The sequence below is a fragment of the Myotis daubentonii genome, chromosome 13 (assembly GCF_963259705.1).
Source record: "Myotis daubentonii chromosome 13, mMyoDau2.1, whole genome shotgun sequence".
Classification (NCBI taxonomy): Eukaryota; Metazoa; Chordata; class Mammalia; order Chiroptera; family Vespertilionidae; genus Myotis; species Myotis daubentonii.
This window is the reverse complement of record NC_081852.1, coordinates 24365021-24390392: the sequence shown is the minus strand read 5'-3', so window position 1 is coordinate 24390392 and position 25372 is coordinate 24365021. Positions and strand designations below refer to the sequence as shown.

Genomic DNA, 25372 nt, shown 5'->3' with positions numbered 1-25372 from the left:
GAGGCTACAGTGGGCACAGGGGCGGGTTTCGGCCCATCCTTCGCACCCCTGCCTGGCCCCTCCCACCACGGCCCCTGGTCCCCTGTCTTCCAGCAGCCCCGCTCCCACCACTGCTGCTCCCATGTGCTGACAGCACCAGCTCCACTCATACCCACTGACAGCGCAGAGCGATTGGGGCCAGCGCCAGCAGTGGCTGCTGCCCCAATCAATCCTCAGGAGCAGGAGGAGGTAGAGAAGCCCTCAGGGGCAATTGGGGCCTGCAGCCACTGCTCACACCCGCTGATGGCACCTAGCCATCGGGACCAGCACTGGGCGCCGGCAGCAGGTGCAAGCAGCGGCTCCAGCACTGGTTGCAGGTGCAAGCAGGGCCATCGCCAGCAGCAGGTGCAAGCACCCGGCAGGACCACAGCACACCGGAGCATAGAATTTTCAGTAACCACCAGAGGCTCACCCCAATGACAGCAACCGGCGCCCTGCCTTGGTCTGGTGCCCCCGCTCACCTGCTCCACCATCCCACCACGGCAGATGCCCACCATGTTCCGCACTCTGCCACCTGCTGCCAACGCCCATCATGTTCCGCACACACCCCCTGGTGGTCAGGGCACATCATAGCAACTGGTTGTTCAGTTGTTGCGCTGTTTGGTCTATTTGCATGTTAGGGTTTTATATCTATAGACAGTAGGATGTGTGTGCGCACACATGCAGAAGAGAGTGGGGGGAGAGGGAGGGAGAAAGAGAGAACTACAAAATTCCTCCTAGGGAGAGAACTATCTATATTGAGAAAATACCTTAAGGAGTAATTTAAGGTAGACAGTGATATCTGAGGGTACAAATGAGCAGAATCCTAGTTGATGGTGGAGAGATGGAAACTCTTACTGTATTCAAATAACAGGAATTTAGGGACGTATGGGACAAAAAAGGAGAGTAGGTAGAAAGAAAAATGAGAAAAAAGTAGCTAAAGAAATTTGAAATTTTCTAATACATAAATCAGTGATGGCGAACCTTTTGAGCTCGGCGTGTCAGCATTTTGAAAAACCCTAACTTAACTCTGGTGCCGTGTCACATATAGAAATTTTTTGATATTTGCAACCATAGTAAAACAAAGATTTATATTTTTGGTATTTATTTAATATATTTAAATGCCATTTAACAAAGAAAAATCAGCCAAAAAAATGAGTTCGTGTGTCACCTCTGACATGCGTGTCATAGGTTCGCCATCACTGATATAAATTGAAGCAAGTTAGATCATACTGTCACACAACAGAACTCCTTCCCTTCCATCTTCTTGAGCTTCTATATGGTTTTCCATATACATAAACATGGCTTGTCTGGGAGGGGGGAAGTGGGGGGATCAAGGAGGAAAAGATCAACTTCCAATTATGGATTAACATATGGCAACAACTTTTGCATGTATCTGTCCAATTAATATATGAAATAGGTATAGGAATAGCATCCAGAACTACAATTCAGTGGAGGCAATGAAAGTGTGGAGCCAGAGGTGACCCTGAAAATATGAGCCCCAGGAAATTTACAGAATCTTGGGGAGAACATCATACTTGACCGAACACAGAATGAGAGTTCAAGCCAATTCTATCTAGATCTTAAGGGCAAGGAGATCCCTGCAGACAGGTGGTTTACAACCTTAGGTAAGAGGATTGTGAGTAATTGAAAAATGAAGACAATAAAAAGGAAAAAAAGAATAAAAGCAAGCAAACAATGGTCACTTAGAGCTCTTATGGGGTTCATTCCCTTTACAACTGGAGTTACTACACTGATAAACCTGCAATGCCACAGATAATACATCTTGATTTCAGGAAGGCCTTTTAGAAAGCACTTGAGAATAAAATAAATAAGCGTGGTTTACACAGTAGCCCAATGAAATGAGTTTAAAACTCATTTTAACAACTTCACTCAACATGTGGTAATATTTGATTCATGTTATCTGAATGGAAGATATAGCACACTTTTCCATGTCATTAAACAATTTTTCATGAATAGTTTGGTCAAAGAAATCTGAAAATGACATCAGGTTAGGAGGGAAGACAAAATCAAAAGTCAAAAAGATCTGAATGGACTGTATTAAAAAAGCCAGAATTAACAAGATAAATTTCAATGACTATAAATGTAACATCTACCTTTACATATAGAAAGATAAACTAGCGTCCGAGGAGAAAGATCTTGATTGAGAGTAGTTTGAGTTCAGAAACTTGGAGCTTTTAATCGCTCACAAAATCAGTATGAACCAACAGCTATCATAATAGGTAAGGTTGGACATTAATTCGGGAAGGTTATTGTCAGAGTATATTATGCAATGTTTACATCATAGAGTCTATTTTTATTTCCAGATATCTTAATGTCAACATTCTATGGAACCTACCTAATAATCTAGAATATGCATAGACAAAATTAGAGATGATTTTGCAGACTTCTATTTCTTGTATTGGCAAATTAGTTATTCAGTTCAATCCTTCTGCTGATTAAATCTAACAAGACTTGATGATATGTAAAAAACTTCATCCTTAAAACATCAAAGAGCTAATAAAACAGTGAGGAATCTCCCGAGATGAGTTCCAGAAGAGATAATGTTGAGCACACAAAGATAAGACACCATGAGCAAAAACCAGCATAGTGGTAATACAAGCAGACACCCTGGGAGTCCAGACACCGAAGTTTTCAAACTTTAATCATAAAACAATTCTGCTTACCTTGTTCAAGTATTTAAAATGCAAGACTGAGCCCTGGCCGGTTGCTCAATGGTTAGAGCATCACCCTGTGCATCAAAGAATGCAGGTTGGATTTCCAGTCAAGGGCATGTACCTAGTTGCAGGCTCGATCCGGCTGAGTAGGGGCATGTGTGGGAGGCAACCAATCTGTCTCTCTCACACTGATGTGTCTCTCTCTCCCCCCACCTCCCTTTCACTCTATCTAAAAAAAAAAAAAAAAAAAAAAAAGGAGGGGGAACTATCCTTGGGTGAGGATTTTTTTTAAAAAAAAGCAAGATTAAAAATTTCAACAGGAAAATAAAATCATACAAGATATGGAAATTCTAGAGTATTCCGAGTAGTCTGGAACTGTTATACAAGAACTAGAGGCCCAGTGCACAAAATTCGTGCGATCATGGGAGGGGGTGGGGTCCCTCAGCCCAGATTGTGAGAGAGCACAGACCAGGCCGAAAGACCCCACTGATGCATGATCGGGGCCAGGGAGGGACGTAGGAGGTTGGCCAGTGGGGCAGGACCATGGGAGGGCTCCAGGGCATGTCCAGCCCATCTCGCTCAGTCCGGATCTGCCAGACCCCAGCAGCAAGCTAACCTACCAGTTGGAGTGTCTGCCCCCTGGTGGTCAGTGCACATGATAGCGAGTTGTTAAGTGACCTTAGCATATCATTAGTATATTATGCTTTGATTGGTTGAACAGACAACCAGATGACCGGACACTTAGAATATTGGGCTTTTATTATATAGGATAAAGGGTCAAGAAATTTTTCAGCCTAGATAAAGGAAGCTATATGTAAGTCCTAAATTATCAGTTATTTGGGTGGGGGAATGGTTTTTCCTATTGCTGTGATTCTGTGTTGCTCCAGAAAGCGTAACTAGAAGTAGGAATGAGAATAGCTAGGAGGCAGATTTAAGCTCATTTTGAGAAAAAATGTCTCTAACAATTAGAGTTGTTCAAAACCAGGTTCACTGTCTCAGAGAACCGAGATGACTATCACTATTAGTGACCACTTATATTGTTAGACAATTACACATATTGAGCATTACCTTAGTAAGACATTAGACTACAGGCACTGATATTTCTCCACTATTATTTTTTATTCCAAGTAGAAATTTAATATAATCATAAATATTATTAGAAATATTCTAAAACACTATTTCCCAAAGTATGGCCTGAGAAAGTTTCAGGATTACTATACTGTAGAAGAATTCTAGGGTCAAGAAGTTTGGAAAAGTCTGGGTTAAGCAAAGTAAAACAAGTTTCCTTCCTTCGGTATCCCTTACTGACTTTAACATGCTAATGTGCATTGAAAACATTCAGAGGGAATCCTGTGTGCAGCATGGACCAAAAAAAATTTATTTTTATGTCGCATATTTATAAGATAAGTCCTGTAGAATACTTTGGGGGAAAGGTTGGGATAAGTAATTCTAATGTTGATGATCTCAAAAAATCAGTTTGTCTTCAATCTATGTGAAACCTCAAGAGAATTGAGTTAGTAATACAATTCACACCAATTTTTCATAAGGATGAAATAATGAAAAACTATATCACAATTTACCACAAAAGGTCTTCCCTTTTTCACAATGAGGTACATTGTTTTACTTAAAATACTTATAAGTGGCTTAAATCATTTAGCACAAGTCCAGGCTCTGATGACGCACCAACAAATGTCCTCCTGGCGTATCTAAATTCCATTACAACCTGTGATAGGCCCATGAACTTGTCTAAGCACTTCCAAAAGCTATTTATACTTAAAGCTGTTCTAACCCTTGTAATACTAAGTCCCAGAGTTGTTTTTTTCCTATTGCCTTGAGCAAGTTTGTTAAATTCAACCTGCCTCCGTGTTTCCATCTGTAAAACAGTAATCATAGAGACTTCCAGTCAAAATAGTAAAGTAGGTAAATATCGTGCTCGCCTCCTCCCACAACCACATCAAAATGACAACTTACAGAACCACCACCACTGAGAGCCACCGGAAGACTAGCTGAACAGAAACGTCTTGTAACTAAAGGTGTAAAGAAGCTACAATGAGACTGGCGGGCGGGGGGCGGAGCGGGTGAAGGTGCAGAACAGGCAAGTCTCTCTTCCACTGTACGGCAACTAAAAGTCAGGAGGCTCTCTTGGCTGCAGAAGCAAGGGATCCAAGGCCAACCCCTGGCTCCCTAGCCCAGGGCACCAGTGCTGGGAAGAGGTGTCCCCATCACACCTGGCTAGAGAAATCAGCAGGGACTGCATGTGAGTGAGACAAAGGCCTACTGGAGACCCAGCGGCTCCTCTAGAGGGGCCTGCATTTGGACTCCTTGCCTCAAAGACTCACTCACCCTGGCCCCGGTGGAGGGGGAGCAGCTCAAAAAGTGCCAGGGACATACGGGAGGAAAGTGAACTGACTAGCTTCAGGCTGGAGGGGCAAGGTGCAGCGCAGCTCTTGACAGGGATGGAAGTGCTGGCAGGGAACGTTCCTCCTCTGTTGCTTCCTTGCTCCTCCCAGCCAGTAGTCACAAGTGGGTACTAATCTGAGCTCTCCAGTAATCGGCTCATACTGTTCACCCTGCCCTGATGATTTCCGGAGACCCTGCCCCACCACTCACATGCCCAGCCTGGACCATTGCAGTGGCTTTTCCACACAGGTGGCCTGCCTCAGCTCACACTGAAGACTTTCCTAATCACTCTCAAAGACCCACTAACTCCAAACAAGCAGCCACTAGCCTCAGTATGCCCTGTACTGGGCATACTAAGTGGCAGCATGCCTGGCACAAGTGAAAACCAGCCTCAACTTGCACTGTAACTCAGATCAGGTGGCCTAAGGCCTGGCATAAGAGGCAGCCAGTGTTGGCTTGGAATGTAACTGCCACTAAGTGGTCACCAGCCCAGCACAAGTGTTCGCTGGCCTCAGCTCAAATCATGGTGCCCACAAAAGGGTCCCAAGCATTACACTAGTGGTAACTGGCCTCAGTTCACAGCACAGCTTCTCTCAAGCACCTCTAAACCCAGCATAAGTGGCAAAGAATTGCAGATCACTTTGTGCTCCCACCAGACAGCCCAAGCCAGGCACAGATGGTGGCTGACATTGGCCTGCTTGGTCCCCTCCTAAAAGACTACAGAACACACCCAGTGTCTGCTTGCGCACTATCCAGGCAACTTCACAAACGACACATCAGAGCTCCACTACGGCAACTCCCACTCTGTGGAGTCAGCCTACACATAACAGCTTGTCTGTCGTAGTCATGACCAGCCCTCATAGCCAGTCAGCCTGAAGGTCAAACCCACCCACTAACATGCCCACAGCAGCTAAGGCTCAACTGTAACAGGAGGGTGCACAGAACCCACACAAGTGACACTCATGGAGCACCCAGCTAAGGTGCCCGGCTCAAGTGACCAGGGAGAATGCATCACTGGGTCTCACAGGAGACCTAATACATAAGGCCACCTTGCCAAGACTGGGAGGGAGATGTAGTAGATCCACCTAATACATAGAAACCAACACAGGGAGTCAGCTAAAATGAGGAGACAAGCAAACATATCACAAATGAAAGAACAAGACAAAACTCCAGAAAAAGAACTAAATGAAAAGGAGATAAGCATTAACCTAATACAGAGTTTAAAACACTGGTTTCTATGGATGCTCAATGAACCTAGGGGAATAATAGATGAACTTAGTGATAACTTCAACAAAGAGATAGAGGCCATAAAGAACCAGTCAGAAATGAAAGATACAATAACATAAATGAAGAATACTGTAGATGGAATAAACAGCAGGTTCGATGAAGCAGATAATCAAATCAGTGATCTGGAAGACAAGGTAGTAGAAAGCAAAAAGAAAAAAGAATCAAAAGAAATGAGGATAGTGTAAGAGACCTCTGGGACATCAAGCATAACACCATTCACATCATCCGGGTACCGGAAGGAGAAAAGAGAGAGCAAGAGATTAAAAACCTTTTTGAAGAAATAATGACTAAAATCTTCCCTAACCTGGAGAAGAAAATAGTCATACATACAAGTTCAGGAAGTGTGGGTCTCTTTGGGTTCATCCCAATGAAGATGACCCCAAAGAGACCCACACCAAGACACATCAAAATTAAAATGCCAGAGGCTAAAGACAAACAGAGAACCTTAAAAGTAGCAAGAGAAAAGCAGTTAATTTTGTATAAAAGAGCTCCCATAAGACCATAGGCTGATTTCGCAACAGAAACTTTGCAGGCCAGAAGGGAATGGCACAAAATATTCAAAGTGATGAGAACCAAGGACCTACAGCCAAGATTACTCTACCCAGCAAGGCTATCATTTAGAATCAAAAGAGATAGTTTCCCAGGCAAGAAAAAAACTTTAAAAGTTCATTACCACTGAACCAGAATTACAAGAAATGTCAAAGGGACTTCATTAAGTAGGAAAGAAAAGATCAAAAATATGAATAAGAAAATATAGAAAAGAAAAAACTCACTGACTAGAGCAAACCCTTAGTAAAATCAGTGGCTCAACCAACTATAAAGCTCATACCAAAAATGTACAGGAGATATAAAAGAGAAAGGAATCCAAATACAACACTTTTTAAAGTCATCAACATACAAGAGAAGAGGGCAAGAGAAAGGAACAATGACAAACAGCAAGAACAATCAGAAAGCAATAAAATGGCAATAACTGCATACCTATTAATAATTACTTTTAATGTGAATGGACTAAACGCTCCAATCAAAAGACATAGCATGGCTGGATAAAATAATAATAATAATAATAATAAAAAACTCCAGGTGTTTATTTTCATTTTGGAACATCTTAATACTGTTTTAATCTCCATTGGTATGCATAATGACATTCCAGATTCAATTATACTTGGTAACAGTATTAGAAATCTGCACCTATGAAGTAACAAATCTAAAACTAAAAATATCACTGTCACCCAGCCAGTGTGGCTCAGTGGTTGAGCTTTGATCTATGATCCAGGAGGTCATGGTTCAATTTCCAGTCAGGGTACATGCCCAGCTTATGGGCTCGATCTCCAGTTCAGGGCATGTAGGAGGCAGCCAAACAATGATTCTCTCTCATCGTTGATGTTTCTCTCTCTCTCTCTCTCCCTTCCTTTCTGAAATCAATAAAAAATTTTAAAGAAAACAATCTTATTTACAATAGCATCAAAAAGGATACCAAGGAATAAATTTAAACAAGGACAGAAAAGACTTGTACCCAAAAATCTATAAGACACTGAAGAAAGAAACTGAAAAAGTTACACATAAATGGAAGGATATACTGTGCTCATGGACAGAAAGAATTAACATCATTAATATGTCCATACTACCCAAAGCAATCTAAAGATTCAATTAAATAAATCCCTATCTAAACAGCATTTTTCATAGAAGAACAAATTCTAAAATTTATATGGAACCACAAAGACCTCAAATAGCCCAAGCAATCTTAAGAAAGAACAAAATTGTAGGTATCATGCTTCCTAGTATCAAACTATACTACAAGGCTATCGTAATCAAAACAGCATAGTACTGTCATTAAAAACAGATATATAGATCAATGGAACAGAACAGAGAACCCTGAAATAAATCCACATCTATAATGACAATTAATCTATTACCAGGGAGGCAAGAATATATAATGAGGTAAAGACAGTCTCTCCAATAAAAAATGAACACTTACATGCAAAAATAAAGAACTGGATAACTTTTTTACACCACATGCAAGAAAAAACTCAACATGATTAAAAAGACTTAAATGTAAGGCCTGAGACCATGTAATTCCCAGAAGAAAACACAGGCAATAAACTCTTTGCCATTGTTTTTAGGAATATTTTTTGGATATGTCTCTTCAGGCAAGGTGCACAAAAGAAAAAATAGGACTGCATCAAACTAAAAAGGTTTTGCACAGTGAAGGAAACAATCAACAAAACTAGAAGACAACCTATTCAATGGGAGAAGATATTCACCAATGACAAATCTGATAAGGAATTAATATCCAAGATACATAAGGAGCTCATACACCTTAACACTAAAAAACAAACAACTTGATTTAAAAATGGGCAGAAGACCTGAATAGACCTCTCACTAAACAGAACATACAGATGACCAATGGACATATGAAAAGATGCTCAACACCACTAATCATCAGGGAAATACAATTTAAAACCATAATGAGATGTCACCTCACACCTTTCAGAATGGCTATCATCAATAAATCAACAAACAACAAATGTTGGCGAGGATGTAGAGAAGAGGAAACTCTCATGCACTGTTGGTGGGACTGTAAATTGGCACAGCCACTATGGAAAACAATATAGAAGTTTCTCAAAAAATTAGAAATAGAACTACCTTAGTCTGAAGAAACTCAAAATAATAATTTGAAAATATATATGCACCCCTATGTATATTGCAGCATTATTTACAATAGGCAAGATATGGAAGCAACCTAAGTTTCCACTGATAGACAAATGGATAAAGATGTGATCTTACCTAATAATAGACAAACATGTAAATTAACTGTCCCTCTGCTATGCTCACCAGACAATCAGGAGAGTATGCAAATTAACCCAACAAAGATGGTAGTTAATTTGCATACACAGGGGCGAAGCAGCGGAGCGAAGACTGAAGGCTCCGTCCAGAGCCGCGAGGACCGAAGGCTCCATCCGGAGCCGCGAGGACAGAAGGCTCCGGCTGAAGCGAATGCCTAGGTCCCAGGTGCTGGAGGAAAACCGGTGCCAGCAGCCAGGGGAAGGGAAGGCCTATTGCACAAATCTCTTTGTGCAACGGGCCTCTAGTACATATATAAAATGAAATGTTATTCAGCCATAGAATAAATAAAGTCTTGCCATTTGCAACATGGATGGACTGAATGGGTAGTATGCTAAGTGAAATAAGTCATACAGAAAAAGACAAATACCATGTGATTTCACTTATATGTGGAATCTAAACATGAAAATAAATAGAAACTCACCAATACAGAGACAAATTCATAACTGTCACATGGAAGAGAGGTTGGGGAATGGGAGAAAAAGGTGAAGGGATTAGGAATTCCCAGTTATAAAAACAATCATGGGATGTAAAGTACAGCATAAGAAATATAGTCAATAATATTGTCATAACTATGTATGGTGTCAGATGGGTACTAGGTTTATCCAGGTGATCACTCATACATTATATAAATGTCTAATAACAGGGGTGTACACCTGAAACTAATATAATATGGCATGTGAACTGTAATTGTAAAATAAAATTTTTAAATAGAAATCATAGTCATAGAGTTGTTATGAGGATGGAATTTAAGGAGATAATCCAGCACAGTGCTTTGCACTTTATAAAAATTCAATAAATATAAACTACAATTTTTATTCTAAAAAAAATGCTCTCTTTGACTTACCATTACTTCCTACTTCATTTAAATGACACGATGTGTGTGAATTGCCTAGTACTGGGCCTAATAGTTAGTGGCATCCAAGTAAAGTGGTAGTGAAGGTGCTTGGAGTCTTTGTAAATATAGTCATCTCCTAATTGATAATACAGGTGGAAATTTTTACCTCAGAGAAGCCTTTCACTCTTCCCTATCTCAATAAATTTAGAATATCCTATCTAATAAAAGAGAAACATGGTAATTAGCCATACCTCCGCTACCCTTCCCATTAGCTAATCAGGGAGTTATGCAAATTAACTGCCAGCCAAGATGGCGGCCGGCAGCCAGGCAGCTTGAAGCGAACATGAGGCTTGCTTGCTTCAGTGATGGAGGAAGCCGGGTTCCCCGCCTGCCGCTGCCGGCCTCTGAGCTTGCAGTTTGAAACATTGTTACAAATATAGAAGCTAAACAAAACCCCAGAAACCTGCTTTCAGCAAGCCGGGATCTCAGAGCTGGGGTTGAAACAGTATTTCGATTATAGAACCCAAACAAACCAGATACCTGCTTTCAGCAGCCGAGGCCTCAGAGCTGGAGTCAAGCCTCAGAGCTAAAGCTGGCCCTCAGCCCCTCACCCAGACTGGCCAGGCACCCCAGTGGGGACCCCTACCCTGAAGGGGGTGTGACCAGCAGCAAACAGCCATCAGCCCCTCACCCAGGCTGGCCAGGCACCCAAGCGGGGCCCCCACCCTGATCCTGGACACCCTTCAGGGCAAACCAGGTGGCCCCCACACGTGCACCAGGCCTCTATCCTATATAGTAAAAGGGTAATATGCCTCCCAGCACCGGGATCAGCGGAGCCGAGAGGCCTCCCGGCACCAGGATCAGCATGACAGGGGGCAGCGCCCAAACCCCCTGATCGCCCTGCGGCTCTGTGTGTGACAGGGGGCGGGGCCACAACCTCCCTATCGGCCCTGCTCTGTTTGTGACAAGGGAAGGCGCCCAACCCCCTGATCAGCCCTGCTCTGTGCCTGATAGGGGGGAGCTCCCCAACCCCCTGATCGCCCTGCGGCTCTGTGTGTGACAGGCTGTGGTGCCCCAACCCTCACCCCCCAACGGGCCCTGCTTTGTGTGTGACGGGGTAGAGCCATAACCTCCCCATCGGCCCTGCCCTGAGTGTGACAGGGTGTGGCGCCCCAACCCCCTGATCCGCCCTGCTCTGTGTGTGACAGGGGGTGGTGCCCCAACTCCCCTATCGGCCCTACTCTGTGAGTGACAGGGGGGAGCTCCTCAACCCCCTGAAGGGCCCTGCTCTGTGCATGACAGGGGGGAGCTCCCCAACCCCCTGATCAACCCTGCTCTGTGTGTGACAGGGTACGGAGCCCCAACCCCCCTGATGGGCCCTGCCCTGTGAGTGACAGGGGGCAGCGCCCCAACCCCGATTGGCCCTGCTCTGTGCGTGACAGGGGTGGCGCCGCAACCTCCCCATCGACCCTGCCTTGAGTGTGACAGGGGGCGGTGCCCCAACCCCCAAATCGGCCCTACCCTGATCGTGACTGAGGGTGGCATCGCAACCTCCTGATCCGCCCTGCTCTGTGCATGACAGGCAGCGGCACCCCAACTCCCCAATCGGCCCTGCTCTGAGCCCGACCAGGGGCTGCACCTAGGGATTGGGCCTGCCCTCTGCCACCCGGGGGCAGGCCTAAGCCAGCAGGTCGTTATCTCCAGAGGGGTCCCAGACTGCAAGAGGGCACAGGCCGGGCTGAGGGACCCCCCCCCCAGCCAGTGCACAAATTTTTGTGCACCGGGCCTCTAGTAAAATATAAATAGGCCTAGCTGGTGCTCAGTGGTTAGAGCATTGGCCTGCAGACTGAAGGGTCTCAGGTTCGATTCCAGTCAAGGGCATGTACCTTGGTTGCAGGTCGATCCTGGCCCTGTCAGGGCACTTGCAGGAGGCAATCAATTGATGTGTCTCTCTCACATCAATGTTTATCTCTTTCTGTATGTCCCCCTCCCTTTCACTCTCTTTAAAAATCAGTGGAAAAAATATCCTCGATTGAAGAATAACAACAACTAAAAATATAATATAATATAAACAAATATTGCATCACTGAAACTAGAAATCTCCTGGCACTTAATCATGCATACTTATTTCTTGGTTACAGCATTTATTAGTGTCTACATTCTCATATGGGGGGGAGGTGGTACGACTCTCAGAAATGTTTAGGGACTTTTTTTAAAGGTATTCAATAAACCAATAACCAAGGAACAAGAAACATTGCTCAATTATCTCACCTACAAATCCACTAGTAGATAGCTCCTGGTGATAAAAACTACTCCCTTTCCTTAAAAGCTACTTAAACAACAAAGCAAAGTACCGAATTGCTTTTTTGCAGTAATAAAGCTATAAAAAGAAAGGCATATGAAAGTATAAAGGGGAGATCTCTCTAGTTTGGGTTAAAATAAACATTAGGGAGTAAAATAAAGATGCAAAGGTTTAGCTTAACCTTTAGAGGAAAGGATTTTGACAAAAAGGTCAATCAGACAAAGCCGTCATTTGTTTAATAGAGTAGTGATATTACAGTCACCAGGCAAATGTATTTAGGAACCGAAGAGTGGGGGTCCTTTTTAAAGCAGAAGATCAAGCTGAGATTCCAAGAGGTTCTTTACATCCTTCTCATTTAGATATTATTAGTGAGTTGACTTGATCAAACTAAATTAAAAAGGCTTTAATAAATTATCTTTCTGCTAAACCTTCATGAATGGGTTTGTCGAGCAAAAGAAAGCAAGCAGGTATCTTGCTTCCTTTCTAGTCACTGAGTTAAAATACATTCTCTACACATATTAAATCCATTTGTACATTTTCATAATGGATGACCGCAGGTATCACAGATACCTGTCAACATGCACCGTTTATCTTGAATCAAGAGGATCTGGCAAAGTAATATTCACTTACAAACTAGGATAAACTTCAAATGTCTTCTTAAGTTTTAAAGTTTCTTTTTCCAGTTACTTATATTTATACATATTATTTACTTTACCTCTATAATTATGTTATTATACACATGTATTTACAGAGGACATCATAATTTAAGTGGTCAATAGCCTAGAATTTTCTCCTAGCCATTTCCTCATGTATAAGCAAGCCATCTTCTGCTGTTGAGTTTCCACTGGCTTTATTCTTTTGTCTTTGTTCTTTTGAAATATACATTTGTATCAAAGCCCAACTCAGTCAGCTTCTGGTGGGTGACATTAAGAAACGAGGGTGAGGCCAGAATGTGCTAAGACGGAGGCCAGGTTCAGAGAATGGAATTGGAAGGGAGAGCAATGCCAAGGGAAACGAAGCCATCTTTTACTCACAGCTGACACGTGCTGCAGCAGACACATGACATCAATCATGTCTGCCAGGATGAGGAGTCTGGTAACGGCAGCCAGCAGGGCACGGGCAGCTTGAACCACAGCCTCCCTTTTGGGGAGGTAGCAGGGGTCATCTGCAAACCTCTCCGCTGATACTTTCAGAGCTTCGCCTGGAAAACACAGCCCCCAAGTCAGTCACGCGTGAGGTTTCAGCTATGCCTGTGTCAGCATTTATCATCCAACCTGACCCCAAGTACATTCCATGACTAAGCATAATATTAAAATACCGTCCATTGACACTGGAACACTGTCTCATTAAATAAACTATGCAGTTTCAAATTGACATTTGTGTTTGATAAATGCTCTGTCATTTAAGAAGCAGGATACCATTTTCCTGCAAGAAAATTGTGCTCAATTGACTAGTAAAATTGCTGTCAACTTCTGCATTTGCTGAATCTCATTTCTGTGAAAGCTTTCATTACTAAGGCTTCAATTGGATACCATCTTGTGTATCAGAATAAGGTAAATCTACATTGAGTTACTCTCCAATTCAATGGATGTTAGAAAGGAGCTAGCCTTTTTAAGATAAGACAGCAACTCTCTGATAAAAGTTTAACACGGGCAGTTTTATCCTAAACTGTCAATATAATAAATCATATCCCAAACCTAGACACAAAAATAATATTTCATAGTATATAACTATTAAAGAAATCTGTCCACTATTATTACAGCTTTTCCATTAAAATGCACTTTATTATAAAAGCAATGTATACTCACTCTTTTTTGGGGGGGGGTCAAGGGAGAGCTGATTGAATTGTCTTTATTAAACTAGAGGCCTGATGCACAAAATTCGTACAAAGTAGGCCTTACTTCCCCCAGCTGCCGGCACCGGCTTCCCTCTGGCACCCAGGACCCGGGCTTCCCTCTGGCACCCAGGACCCGGGCTTCCCTCTGGCTGCCGGCAGGCACCCGGGACCCAAGCTTCCCTCACAGCCACGGCTTCGTCCATAAAGTTGTCCGGAAGGACATCCGGTCTAATTAGCACAATACACTTTTATTATTATTATAGATGGGATATCCAAGGCCATAACATTGAGGAGGGGTAGGGGCAGGGAGGGAATGGGGCTACTTGCTGCTCACACTATATACAGATGCAAGCAAGAGGGTGTGGGGGGCGAGAGTTCCTGCTCCCTCCCTCCACCAGGGAAGGGCAGAAGCTAGAAGGGATCAGGGCTGGAAAGGGGGAGATGTTTAGGGATAGAGGAATCATTGACGTGCTTTCAGAAAATGAGGAAATGGTCCCTGCCCCTGGAGTTCATTCATTTTTAAAAGTGCACAATTCAGCCCTGGCCAGTGTGGCTCAGTTGGTTAAAGCATCATCCCATACACCAAAAGGTGATGGTTTTGATTTCAGGTCAGGGCACATACCCAGGTCGCAGCTTGGATCCCCAGTTGGGGCACATGCAGGAGGCAACTGTTTATCTCTCATATTGATGTTTCTCTCTCTCCCTGGTGTTTCTCTCTCTGAAATCAATAAAATATACTTTTAATTCAAAAATCAGTAACATAATTGCTTAAGAACTACCACATGCAGTGTTTAAGTTTTTCAATTTAAGCTTATTTGTGTTATAAAAGCAATATGTGCTCGTTGGTTTTAAATTATTCAAGGGGAAGAGATCAACCGAAGGACGTGTATACATGTATATAAGCCAAACCAATGGACATGGACAACACGGGGATGGGAGCATGAGTTTGTGTGTGTGTGGGGGGGGGGAGGTTGGGGGTTAATGGGGGGGGATGAGGACACATTTGTAATGCCTTAACTAATAAAAAAAAAAAAGAGTAGAGTGAACATTTTTTTCAGTCTCCATACGAATCCCCCAAAACACCCATTAAGTTCTTGTATACCTGTCCAGAAATGTTTCCATATTTTGTGTGTGTGCATATGTGTGTAGATATGTGTATTTATATGTATATATTTATATTTGTTTTACATGTGTATATTTTAATATATTCATATATTCAAACACATTAATATATATGAAAATATTTTAGAGAGATTTTATGTCACAAGAAAACATAGATATTTGTTATAAATGGACCATATAGAAGATAGAGACATAGATCTTTTACATAAATGGTATCATACTATAAAAATTTTCAACAATTTCCTCATTTTCCTTACCAAATTATTTTCTTTTCACATTAGAATACAGATGACCAGGAGCCATACAGCACAGTAATTAACAGTGTGGGCTGTGAAGCCATTCTGCTTGTGTCTCTGTCCTACCACCTTGGACAAGTCACTTAACCTCTGTAAATGAAGCTAATAATAATAATACCTACAATTTAATGAGCATAAGTAAGATCAGTGCTTAGCACTTAGTGAAGACTGATTAGTTGGTATTATCATTCTTATTAATACTTGACTAAGGTCACATTTTACTGATATACTTATTTTACTGGGCACACAATCATTTCCAACTTTTTTCTGCTTAAACAATGCTACAACAACAACCATGAGCCCTAGCAAGTTTGGCTCAGTGGATAGAGTGTCAGCCTGTGGACCAAAGGGTCCAGGGTTCGATTCTGGTCAAGGGCGCGAACCTTGGTTGCAGGCTCCTCCCTGGTCAGGGCTCATGCAGGAGGCAACCAATTAATGTGTTTCTCTCACATTGATGTTCTCTCTCCCACTCTCCCTAAAAATCAATGGAAAAATATCCTTGGGTGAGGATTAACAACAGCAACAACAAAAAAAGAACCACCATGACATTTATCTTTGCATATATGATCAAATTTAGCTGTAGGATAAATTCATAAAAGTAGAATTGCAGAGTCAAAAAGCAAATGAGTTTTAAGTCTCCAAAATACAGCCATCTCACCAACAACATATGAAAGGGCCTATTTTATTCACAGTACTCCATGAATGTATTAGTTTTCACTTATTCATGAACTTTAGCATAAAGAAAATGGAATAAATAATTTTTATTAAATATAACAAAGAATGGTGTTCCTCATAATGGAAAAAGCCTATGAGGAGGGTCTGAGGCGACCTCAGCATGTTAACATATCACATTCAGCTCTCCTAAGCAACTCCATGTAAGGAACTCGGGCTCCTGAACCAGATACTCCTGAGATGAGATTCTAATCCACCACTTCTAGTTTTGAAACTTGGACATTTATTACTTGTAGTATTCTTACTTATAAGAAAAGGATAAAATATTACTTATATATATTTCATAATATATATTTAGCACAATAGGTGAACATGGAAAGCGCTCAAGTATTAGCTGTTATTTTCTCAGAAAATTTCTAGTAGAGATGACAAAATTTCAAGACCAGTAAATGGTGATTTTTATGTCTTTTTCTGAAAGTCAGAATTGCAGCTAGGAGACTGAAAAATTAAAGTGACCTCCAAAATTTAGAGAGCAGATGATTCTGCACAAAAAGTTTATCTTTTCTTGTCATGACTTTGAATTGGAAAGTTATGATAGCCTGTGTAGAATATTGTCTTTGACTTCATATACTAAAGCTAAATATATATGACAAAAGAATTGTGTTCTTGACTAACAAGTTGAGATGTTGAACAACTGGCACAAGAGTCATACTCAGAGAAAGATTTAAACACTGAACAATAATTACAGTCTTTGTCTCCATTAGGTAATATGAACAGCCAAACAAGTAGCACTATTGGGAGAAACCGTCACTCCTGAAATAAAGATTCAGTGCCTAAACTTCCTATTACTGGTCTCACTACCCTCCCTCCCCCACAATTTTCCCAACCCTTTTCGGATGATTCCAGCTCATATCTGGTCCCAATGTAAACATCACTTCTTCTGGGAAGTCCCCATTGCTAAGGCAGATCCTACTGTAGGATTCTTTGCTTCCTATCACAATGCTCATTATCACTTATTGTAATGATTTGTATCAAAGCCTTTTTTTCTTCTGAATTATATGACTAATGAGAGCAAAAGCTGCATTGGTTCTGGTCACCACAGTATTCCCATGGTCTAAAATAGTGCCTACTCTATTGCCTACATATAATATATTCAATGTGTAAATAAATGTGTTGCTGAATAAATATGTGAATGAACATATTCAACTTCCCTCTGACAAACATTTGTTGTTCCCTATAAACACAACTCCATCACAGGCATCCAGGATATAAGGTCAATATGAAGCAATTTTGCAGCCCAAGTTCACAAATGAGAATCAGTAAACGCTGTGACACAGTCTAAGCTGGGCTCACGTACGAAGTATAGGAGGCACAGAGAGGAACTTCCCACTGCCTGGTGTGTCTGAGGACACACAGAGGAATGTTCTAGGTAAGAGCAACATGTTCCAGCTATTGACAAAATTAGCTAGTTTATAGAATTTAGCTAATTCACAGTCCAATGGACTTGTGTCAGCATAAAATGGCTATTTTCCTAATTAACTAGGGGAAAAGGGGTGCAACAAATTTTCTTTCAATCTAGAATATTAGCATTCATGCTTTATAAATTCTACACATAGGGAGTCTATTATTTTGAAATATCATTCCCATCTTTCTTATAATGCTATTACTTTGACATTTAATGAATAGGAAATTTCACTTTTAAAATATATACAAATAAACTACACTTACCTTCAAGAAATCCCACTCTCTATATAAAAGCAATTTACTGAAGTCCTTGAAAATACCACAAGAACAAGATTCATAAAGTTTTCTTCTACTGGATTCATTCTGTCCCTTTTCTATCAAATATGATCTTTTTAATCTTCAAACAATTAGGTATGGCCCTGGCTTGTTTGGCTCAGTGGATAGAGCATCAGCCTGAAGGGTCCTGGGTTCAATTCCGGTCAAGGGCACATGCTCAGGTTTTGGGCTTGATCCCCAGTAGGGGGTGTGCAGGAGGCAGCCAATCAATGATTCTCTCTCATCATTGATGTTTCTCTCTCTCCCTCTCTCTTCCCCTCTCTGAAATCAATTTAAAAAAGAAGAAAAAATCCTCACCTGAGGATATGTTAAAAAAAAATCAGGTATGAAATGCCCTCTTGAATAAAGTACTAAGATATATATTCTACAAGATTTATATAAGTACATCTTGTACATATGAGTAATACATGAAAACTTGTGAATACAAAAAATTTTATATATAAAAACTTATATGATCATATGAATAAACTCTAGAAGTAAAATAATAAAAGGAAAACTTAGGGCTAAATAGACACATCACAAAATATTATCAACAATAATGAAAGCATAATATGCTAATTAGACCGGACAGCCGGATGATCTTCCAGACAACCTTCTGGACAAAGCCAGGGTTGCGAGGGCCGAGGAAGCCACCGTGGCTGCGAGGGCTGAGGTACTTGCACGAATTTCGTGCATCAGGCCTCTAATTTGCTTTATAAAAAGGTATCTACATGATACTTTTAAAGAGAAAGTCCCTTTGCTGCATTTACAAGTATAGCTCCACTTTCTAAAAGTGATTATATTGTTTATAAATAAGCTTGAAAATCAAAGAAAACACTGTAGAATCAAAACAGCCAGAGAAGGGGGAATAACCAAGATGAAAAGGAACAAGAACTAAAAATCAAATTTTCTTCATTTTTTTTAATTACCATTATATTTATGGTTCAATTAAGATTTCAGGTATGTGCCTCTGGCCACCCTTCTGTGTGTTTTTTAATACACCATTTACATGCCACATGCACCAGTGTATATTGATTCAACATATAAAAACATGCTCTGGTATAATGGGGTTCCCAGGCTAAGACTGGGCACTAGGGGTTTGATTTTGTTTGTTATTCATTAGGGAACAGCTATTCTGAATTTGAAAGTTCCTAAAAGGTAGGAGCTTGAATTGAACTTTGGAGCCCATAGACTATTTTTTGCAGGGTAGAGGGGAGGATGATGTCAACTAGGTCCTAAATGGAAGGAAGGAAAGAAAAAAAGGAAGGAAGGAGGGAGGAAGGGAGGGAGGAAGAGAAAAAGACCCTTCTTTAAATGTTTGAGACAATTTTCATGGAACAAACATTTTTATGACAAAGGAAACCTTCTCATGGTAGAGGGAAATGCTAGCAGCTGCTATGCAGACTCAGGCTTGCGAGCTGTAAGGACACCAGCAGGACCTATGGACTCAGAACGTAGCTGCATATGGTTGTCACTGTAAACTACTGTTTGTGTTTTATCCCCCTCTCATTATCTTCAAACTCACAGTAAAGGCTTATTAAAAGTTACAATTTGGCCCTAACGGGTTTGGCTCAGTGGATAGAGCGTCGGCCTGTGGACTCAAGGGTCCCGGGTTCGAGTCCAGTCAAGGGCATGTACCTGGGTTGCGGGCACATCCCCAGTAGGTGGTGTGCAGGAGGCAGCTGATCGATGTTTCTCTCTCATCAATGTTTATAACTCTCTATCCCACTCCCTTCCTCTCGGTAAAAAATCAATAAAATATGTTTTTAAAAAAAGTTACAATTTGGTTCCTTCCAAGGCAGAGTAATAAAGGCCAGATTTTTTTTCCTATCTGAAATAACAAAAAATGGATAAAATACATTTTCTCACATGGTTGTGAAGGCACTGGGCATCATGCAATAAAGAGCAGTAATCCCTAGCAGTGAGAAACAAACGGGAGGAGCCCTTTGATAACACTAGCTTACTACCTTCAGAGACTTTCCAGGCCACAGACAGGGAGGACACATTAAGATAGAGCCTGGCAAACTCTTTGAGCTGAAGAGACAAAGCTGAAAATCCTGGGAAATTGTGGCAGTTAAAGGGCACAGGACAGGGAATGGGAAAGAAAACTACAAAGAAAATTCAGAAGATCTGCAGAGGCCCCCCGTTGAGTATTCAGCTTACTACTGATCAGCACATACGTGTATGGAAGAAAGTAGCCAGGGCTAGGGAGACAACCATACAAAGGATTGAGGCAACAGTACTCATACCGGCCTGGGTAGAGGCTTGTTCTCACCATGACTCGTAGACATTGGATAGAGTACACACAAGGGCCTTGCCTCAATCGTGGGGAATAATTAGCCCAGGCCCCCTTAGCAGTGGTTTTCAAAGGGAGCAGAATTCCCACCTTCAAGGCCAAATCAATAATGAAAAGACAAATAACCCAACTATTTAAATGGAAAAGAGTCTAAATAGACATTTCTCCAAAGAGGATAGAGAAATAGTCAATAAGCACAGAAAACAAGTTTTCTATCAAAAATGTAATTTAAAGCTTAAGAGTACAAAGGTTTTAGTGAGGCCTTTTGTAGTTTGTCTTTTGATTGTTTAAAGATGGCACATTTTTTTAGTAGTGAAAAGCAAGGGATTAAAAACTTACCTGCATTGAAAAAGAATGTGTACATTGTGTATTGAAAATTGTCACTATAATAACTAGTATTTATGGTGAATAATTATTATAATGATGTACTAAGAAAAAGTTACACTTGTCACTAACTTCTCTCCACGAGGAGAATATCAAGATCAATAAAAGGGGGGGTGGAGGGGAGAGAATGTTGAAAACTCTTGTTTATAACACAGCTGCAAAACCCTAAGCAGAATGTACCTCTCTTGGAAATCCCTGGAAACTCTATAAAGTTTACTGTGTAGATAAAAAACAAAAAAAAATGAGCTATAAAAATTAGTTATCTTTCACACAAAAATTAACAGCAACTTTGTCTTTTCATTTTACTTACCCGCCAATGTAAATCTAGTCTGAGAAATTTAAGATTATTAACAAGTAGCAGGTAAAATGGTTTGGGAACTCCTGGATTCTCAGTTCTTTTATCTAAGACAAGGTCAGCAAACTATAGAAAACAAGCCAAATCCAGCTCAGCCTGCTTTGTACAACCAACAAGCTAAGGACGGCTTTTACATTTTCAAATGCAGGGGAGGAGGGGGACATCAAATGAATAATTATGACATGAAAATTACATGAAATTCAAATTTCAGTATACGTAAATACTTCTTTAGAACACAGCCGTTTTTTATTATCATGCATTTCTTTGGCTGCTTTCTCACCTCAACAACACAGTTGAACAGTTGCAACCTACAGCACATGGCCCACAGAGCCTAAACTATTTACTATCTAGCCCTTCACAGAAAATGTCTGCTAATTATTCATCTGAGATAAATGAACTAATATACAATTTTTTAAAAAATATTTTTTTAAAGAAAGTACTCCATGAAAAAAAAAATGAAACTCATGCAACTAATAAGTGTCTCCATTGTGATATACATAACTGTGGCTCTAAAAAGCAATTCTTTTTCATTAAATCTTTAGTTGGTTTTCATATCTTAAGCTGAATGACTGAACCTTGCCTGAAAATCCTTGACAACATATAAAGATTGGTTTATCCCTTAAAAGTATAAAATTTGACCCAGCATTCTTTGGCTGCATTATTTATATATGTAATAGTTTTAGCATCTCAGGAATTTTCTATATGCCTGGGTTAGATGGTTCCCTGAAAAAAGTTCAGCCAGCTCCAAATAATGCTCCCAGTGTAATACCAAAAGAATTGCATGAATTTCCTTCTCACACCCAAAGCCTAATTAATAGTGAAGATCTGTATGCAGCGTCAACAGCCAGCTCACCTAGCTTGTTCACTAGCTGACTATGAAATCCTGAGCAGGTCACATAATTTTTGGTCTCACTCTCTTCGGTATCAACACAGAGGTTATAGAAACACAATAAAAAGCAGACAAGTGGAGGCTTTTAGTCCCCAAAGTATTAAATAAAGGTGGAGTTCTTAAAAGGCAACCATTTCCTCACTACCATATGAATATTTTGTCTTTTTATGTGAAGATTTATCACATCAAAAATCAAAGCTATTCCCATGAAACTTGCAATTTCTTAACTGTGGAGCTTCAGCCAATGTTCCTGTCTCAGGCCCTCATGAACCCTTTGCTATCAGTTACAGTGTTAGACGTGCAACTGTCCACAGCCGGTGGACTATCCGTAGTGACTCTCAATTCCAATGTCTCCCTGCAGGAATGGTTGAAACCAGCGTTTACTGAACTAGGTAAAGGCCATAGGTGAAGGAAGAAAGAAGTGGTCAAAATATTTGGGGGGGGGGGGGGGAGACGGAGGAGGTAGCAATAAATACTTATGGGATGTAGGGGGTAAAGGGTAAAGCCAGGAGGGGAAAAAAGTTAATTCCTTCTTTTGGGTTATCACTGTAGGTTGTGAATATTTGGTGAGGAAGATAAAACAGCAAATCTCACTGAGAGCCTCTAACATCAAAAAGCAAAGAAAAGCAAGAAGTAAATAGCAACTTGTATAATGTGCTTGCCCAAGGAAAAGGGTAAGAATAAATATTCAAGAATATAATCTAGCAACTCAGAGATTCATTTGATGTTATAGGTCCATGCACATTTAAGTATAATCATTTCTAACTTCAGAGTTTCTTATAGTGTTTTTCCTAGTTTTTGTTAGTAGTTAGACCACAACTGGCCAAATATATGAGATGATTTAGAATAACAGTTGCTATTTTCATGCAGTACTATTTTCAAGTATATTATTCATTGAAATTTTCTTTCTCTGGTCCTTTTTAACCCCATTTTCTTTAGCAGTAATTCATTTTTCATTGCCAGAAACTTCTCTTGTTCTGTGATACTGAAATTCTCACTGATTTGGGGACACTAGTGTGCCTCTGGCTTTTTTCATATAACCATGATCACAATTTGAGCATGATTTTAATATACTGTGTGTGTGAGAGAGAGATAAAGGCAATTTTGCCCTAAGAACATGCTCTTCAACTAACTTCACTAACTCCTTTCTCTCCATAATGACTCCTCAGATACTCAAATGCACTATCTCCTACAATCCTTTGTAACTAAACCTCTTAGATTTATATTTTATTATAGGGAAATTTAATTCATTTACCTAGGTTTATACATATCCATTGGTATGACATCACTGATATTTAAAAGTCAAGCCAGCCTTTTTTAAAAAATATATTTTTACTGATTATAGAGAGGAAAAGAAAGGGGGAAAGAGAGAGAAACATCAATGATGAGAGAGAATCATTGATCGGCTGCCTCCTGCAGGCCCCACACTGGGGATCAAACCCGCATGGGGTAATCCAGGCATGTGCCCTTGACCAGAATTGAACCCAGGACCCTTTAGTCTACAGGCCGGCACTCTATCCACTGAGCCAAACCAGCTATGGCATGATCTTAGTTAACTTGGGTATTCTCTTAAGAGAGAATTCTTCTTTTGGCCTATGTTTCAGACATAAGTCAAAGTTGCAAATACAGAATCCACTCTAGCTAATTTAAAGGGAAAGGGATTTGTTCTGTGCTATTATTTACAAGTTTCCATGAGGCCCTCAAAAGCCAGGTTTGAATCTTACTCAGGCAGAAACAACATCAACCAAGAAACATTTTTAATAACACCACAGTTGTATTTTAGCGTAAACCTGCTACTACCACCATTTATTGCTCAACACCTATGATACTAAGAGCCAGACTGGAGAACCTCTGCCGGGCCACCCTTCTCACCTGCTAAAAGGGCCTGGGAAATGTCGTTTTTCTTTTTCCAACCTCTTCAGTACTGGAGGACACACTAGATGGACCAATTCCTAGTATCTATCAAAACTATTATACCGATTAAAGCACTTAGTCTGGCTGGTGTGGCTCAATGGTTGAGCACTGACCCATGAACCAAGAGGTTACCAGTTCAATACCCAATCAGGGCACATCCTGGGGTTGTGAGCTCAATCCCCAGTTGGGGGTGTGCAGGAGGCAGCCAATCAATGATGTTTCTCTCTCATTGATGTTTATATTTCTCTATCCCTCTCCCTACCTCTCTCTCTAAAAGTCAGTAAAAACATACATTACTAGTAAAAATAAATAAAATAAAAAACAAAGAATTGTGTGATACGATGTATTTCTCTCTCTCCCTCTCTCAATTCCATCACTCATAAAATTAAGATAATAATATCTATCCTATTTCCTCACACAGATCATTACAAAGGCTTTTTCCATTGGTACATGTCAAAGTGTTTTAACCCTTTTCTGTCCAATGTGGAGGCTGACTCGACAGACCAGGCGCTAGGAGTAGGTCCAACATGGAGGCTGAGGCCGACACCGCGAACAGGTTCAACATTCAATCCTGTCAATTAACTTGGACCAGACTGTTTGAATTCCAAAAATAAAATTGGACCACAAAGGGTTAAAAAGCATGAAACTATCTATCTATATATATAAAAGCCTAAGAGACCGTTAAGCCCAATTGACCAAACAATTGGTCGACCAGTTGCTATGATGTGCACTGACCACCAGCAGGGAGACACTCAACACAGGAGCTGCCCCCTGGTGGTCGGTGTGCTCCCACAGCCAACCTCCCGCAGCCCCTCTCCCCAACCAGCTGGCCCCAATCACCGATAGGCCCTGATCACCAGACGGGCCAAGGGACCCCACCCATGCACAAATCCGTGCACTGGGCCTCTAATATAAATATAAAGCAACATTTTAAAAAAATTTATTTCAGAGAGGCAGGGAGAGAGAGGGAGGCAGGGAGAGAGAGGGAGGAAGGGAGGGAGGAAGAGAGAGAGAGGAAACATCAGTAATGAGAGTCATTGATCAGCTGCCTCCTGCATGCCCCACACTGGAGTTGAGACCAAAACCCTGGCATGTGCCCTGATTGGGAATTGAACCATGACCTCCTGGTTCATAGATCAACACTCAACCACTGAACCACACCGGCTGGGCTAAAGCAGCATTATTATAAAATTACTAATTATTTGAAAGCTTAACATGTGTCATTCATGGAACTAACACATTTAAATTTAATACAACAATTATAGTGGAGAAATAGGGGAGGATCTTTACTGTATAATACTGACTCCTTTCATTATTTGTTATATGTTATTATTTAAATTCCCAGACACTTTACATTATTCATCTATTTACTTAGGTCAAATGACTCTCAAGCTCAATGCTTGAAATTAAACCAGAAATCTAAAAGAATTATTTTTTATAGAATCCTGCCCAGAAAATGGCCTT

At 40.9% G+C, this 25372-nt stretch overlaps 1 protein-coding gene across 1 annotated transcript in view; it reads right to left on the bottom strand.

The window, feature by feature from the left end:
• The window catches only part of CTNNA3 (catenin alpha 3), a 1315594-nt gene that overhangs the window by 1221569 nt on the left and 68653 nt on the right, over window positions 1-25372 (bottom strand). The window contains exon 4 of the mRNA XM_059662570.1: window positions 13399-13565. Within this exon, the coding sequence (XP_059518553.1) occupies window positions 13399-13565 (167 nt within the window). The remainder of the gene's footprint in view (window positions 1-13398; window positions 13566-25372) is intronic.